The sequence below is a fragment of the Propithecus coquereli genome, unplaced genomic scaffold, assembly GCF_000956105.1.
Source record: "Propithecus coquereli isolate 6110/MARCELLA unplaced genomic scaffold, Pcoq_1.0 Scaffold129, whole genome shotgun sequence".
In the NCBI taxonomy this organism is placed as follows: domain Eukaryota; kingdom Metazoa; phylum Chordata; class Mammalia; order Primates; family Indriidae; genus Propithecus; species Propithecus coquereli.
In genome coordinates this window covers 201,473-204,989 of record NW_012137080.1, presented here as the reverse complement: position 1 = coordinate 204,989, position 3,517 = coordinate 201,473, and the positions used below count along the sequence as shown (strand labels likewise).

General features: G+C 37.1%; 1 protein-coding gene across 1 annotated transcript in view; it reads right to left on the bottom strand.

Moving 5' to 3' along the window:
• USH2A (Usher syndrome 2A (autosomal recessive, mild)) overlaps positions 1-3,517 on the bottom strand; it is a 301,921-nt gene that overhangs the window by 107,313 nt on the left and 191,091 nt on the right. Inside the window, exon 21 of the mRNA XM_012638316.1 lies at positions 2,506-2,668. Coding sequence (XP_012493770.1) covers positions 2,506-2,668 — 163 coding nt within the window. The remainder of the gene's footprint in view (positions 1-2,505; positions 2,669-3,517) is intronic.

Sequence of the window (3,517 nt, the reverse complement as noted above, 5' to 3'; positions counted from 1 at the left end):
AAACAAAGCAGAAGCAATCCCATTAATGGTTTATTCGTACTAGGTTATTTTATTTTGTTTTTGAAGCCTTAAACATCTTTTCTCTTTATTAGGGCAGGCACTTTTTAATAGGGTAATATATCTAGAGGTAATATTTAAACAATAGAAGAGAATTACAGAAGAGAAAATGATCTGTGGTGTCTGTGAGAACAGGGACCAGCATTTTCAAGTGAGATTGGCAAGTTGGCTTCCTACAATTTAATGAAAATATCTGCATGGGCCAAACCCCATCTTTGGTTTGAGCTAAATGTGTTTCCTTTGGTGGTGATAGAAGAAAGAGGAGGCAAATGATGAAGCAGGAATTACACGCCATAACCTCCTCAGAAATATTGCAAGCTTGTGGCTATAAGTATCTAAGGGGCTCCATGCCGTCTTGGAATGAAAAAGAACTATGTGTCTACATTCTATTTCTGTCCTTACAAATTTCTGATTTTTTTTTTTGTAGCTATCTAAGAAAAATTTGATATTGTTGTTGTCTAAGCACATTTAAACTTCAGCTGAAATAACTGCCAAGTGATTCATGCCTATGTAGGTGAATATAACGATTGTATCTGGAGCCCCGGTGTGCCATTTTCATTTCACTTTAAATAAAAAACAAAGTGTATCTATGTCAGTCAGTGCCCTTCTGCTGTACTCAGAGGTATCAAACAGGCTACAATTATGATTGTGAAGTGATTGTGTCACATTGGAGGAAGGTTTATTGCTTTTGAGTCTGCTAGGCAGTAACACATTCTGTTTCATATTACTCTTTATATCATTGTTTGGCTGTGACTAGAATAATCAAATGCCATCAAATGCTGTCAAATTCAATTTACAGTATTTTTCATTGAAGCGGGCTTTCTGCATTATATTTCCTGTTTTCCCTCTCTATAGCTGCCATGGAGTAGTCACTGTAATCATAAGCTTTATTTACAAAACCAACAGAGTGAAGCCACGTCCTGGTCTATAACAGATACTTTATTTCCCTTTATTCAGAATAGGAATTTGATGTGCTTTTCTCATACAATTAGCATTAAGTAGATGAAAGAAAACTATTTCAAGAGGATGGGCATTTTAGAGCCTGCACTAATGTGCTTAGCGTAAAATGTAAATTCACATTAGCCATTTTTACATGTTCGTGTGTATTTGAATCAGAAATATTATTCTTCAAATTGATGTTTACTGGGAAGAAATTTGGCCTGCTCCCTTTTTGGTAATGTCATTTACATAACCAGAAATGCAATAATACTTTCTTTTTTCATAATGTCTCTAACAAACCCTTAGCTCATCACTGAAGACTGATCTGAATCAAAGTTTTTCAATATCTGAAGTTTTGAGAGGACCCTAAAGTAGGATTCACTAAGTGTCCGGGGCATAGGACCAAAACAAAGGAAGGCCTGGGCTGCTGGAGAGACTAACAAAGGATGGGGAAGAGGGGGAAGAGGATCCGAGAAGAAATGTGTTCTTTGTATGCTTAATGTGAATACATTGCTTTTGGAATGGGGTATTCAATCTGCAAGCCCTGTATGTCTTCCAGTGTCTGTGTTTTCGGTCTTAGACAGCAAGCTCTCAGTTGACAGGTTCTTTGCCCCCTGAACTGTCTGCATTTAACTTCTTCCTTCCCTCCTTCTCCCTTTCCCACTCCCTTCTACCTCCTCCACCCTCCCTTTCTCATTCTTTCTCTCTTCTCTTCTTTCCTCCTTTCCTCCCTCCCTGTCTCCTTCTCCTTCTCCTCCCCGTTCATTATTTATTCAAAGAAAACATTAATTTAAGGTAATATTCATGCTGATCAGGTGAAGACTAGATCAGAGAGCAAAATACCCTTCCAACCAGAATGCCCACGGTCTATCTCTCTTTCCCCTTCATTCTCTGTCTCTCTCTTCTCTCTTTTTTCTCAATCTGTCTCCTTTTCTTTTCCGCATCCTCTCTGTCTTTCCTTCTTTTCCTTATTTTAGGTAGATACACTCAATAAATTCTGCACATGATGGTGAAAACAAGCTGCATTCACACTATCTAACCCGCTGAGTGGAGACTCATTAAAACAGAAGGGGAGCTGGAGAGTAGAGCCACTCTTTCTAAGTATGAAAAGTACCATCTTTCGAATCTCAACATAATAAGTGATGAGAAATCTTACAATTCCCATCCCAGATCTGGTTCCTCCTCTGGAAAAACTAGGCTCTCTTAGTCAGTGAGCCTATAGAGAATTGATCTACTGCTTCACCAAACATAAGGCTTCACGGGCTATGAGGTCTCAGCTTCCAACCAGATCGCAACCAAAAATGTGATACAGTAGTTGTGGCCTTTTTCCTTGGATGATGTTACTGTGTAAAAGTTTGAGCACCACTCTTAGTCCCCACCAGTAGGTGCTTCAAAAAACATGAATTCCCATCCATTCTCTTATGGAAATAGAAAACATACTTGATTCTGCAGTTCTGGAATAGGACACATTCTTAAATGACTAAAAGTAATAGTAATAGTCAATCTCACCTGTGAATAAAGTAGTTGATGATGACTCCATTCGGTTTTTTAGGTGGCATCCATTTAACCTCTATGCAAGCTGACCCCAACGCCTTAAGAACAGGGGAATTAAGATCCAATGGGGCTGCTTCAGATGTTTTCACAAACATTTTACTGCTAACTCCACAACTTCCTTGAAAAAAAAATTGAGGTCTTTAGTAATTTGTCAAGCAAGAGAAAGAGTAACATATGCATATTAAAAGGATAAGGAATACCATGAAACTTATTTTTCTGAACTTTTGTATATAATTATATACGTATTTTAGACCAATAATATCAATCTTTATAGGATTTGAACATTTAAATAGAGAATCATTTTTGGAAAACCCACTAGTTAACCATATATTTCTACAGGCAAAAATAATAAAGCATATGCTTGTCTGAACTAAAGTTTCCTTAGTTTACTGCAGTTGTTCTAACCAGAAAGTGATAGTGCACTTGAATTTCACAAATGTATATCTGAGCTACATATTTTGTATGCTCTTAATGTTTTATGTTTGCCGATATTTTAAACAAAGGACCATTATTCAAACACACAGGAATCAAACAGTTAATTTGAAGGATATTGTACCTCAATAGTACGGTTTCAGGGACATAGAGATGCAGAAGTTGACTTTGCACTTAAATCAAGAAACATTAATTTAAAGCTATTTTCATGTTGATCAGCAGAAGACCAGATCAGAGAAAGCAACAGCCTTCCAACAAAGACGCCATGGTCTGGTTTGTAGAAAGAAGTGGACACACTGACTTGCCATTTCTGATATGAATTCAGCATAGCAAAATTGAAATTCCTAATCCTAGCCAGTTCTACAGGAGCCAGCACTCGTTTGGAAACAGAAATTCCTAAGGATCTGTAACATAGGAGTTCCAGCTACACATTGAGTATCAGATTGGTAAATTTCTTTAAGCTAAGGTGAACAAAATGTTTTGTACACCAATATGAGTTATATCTTTTGTTTACTTAGCACTTAGGTGTTATATT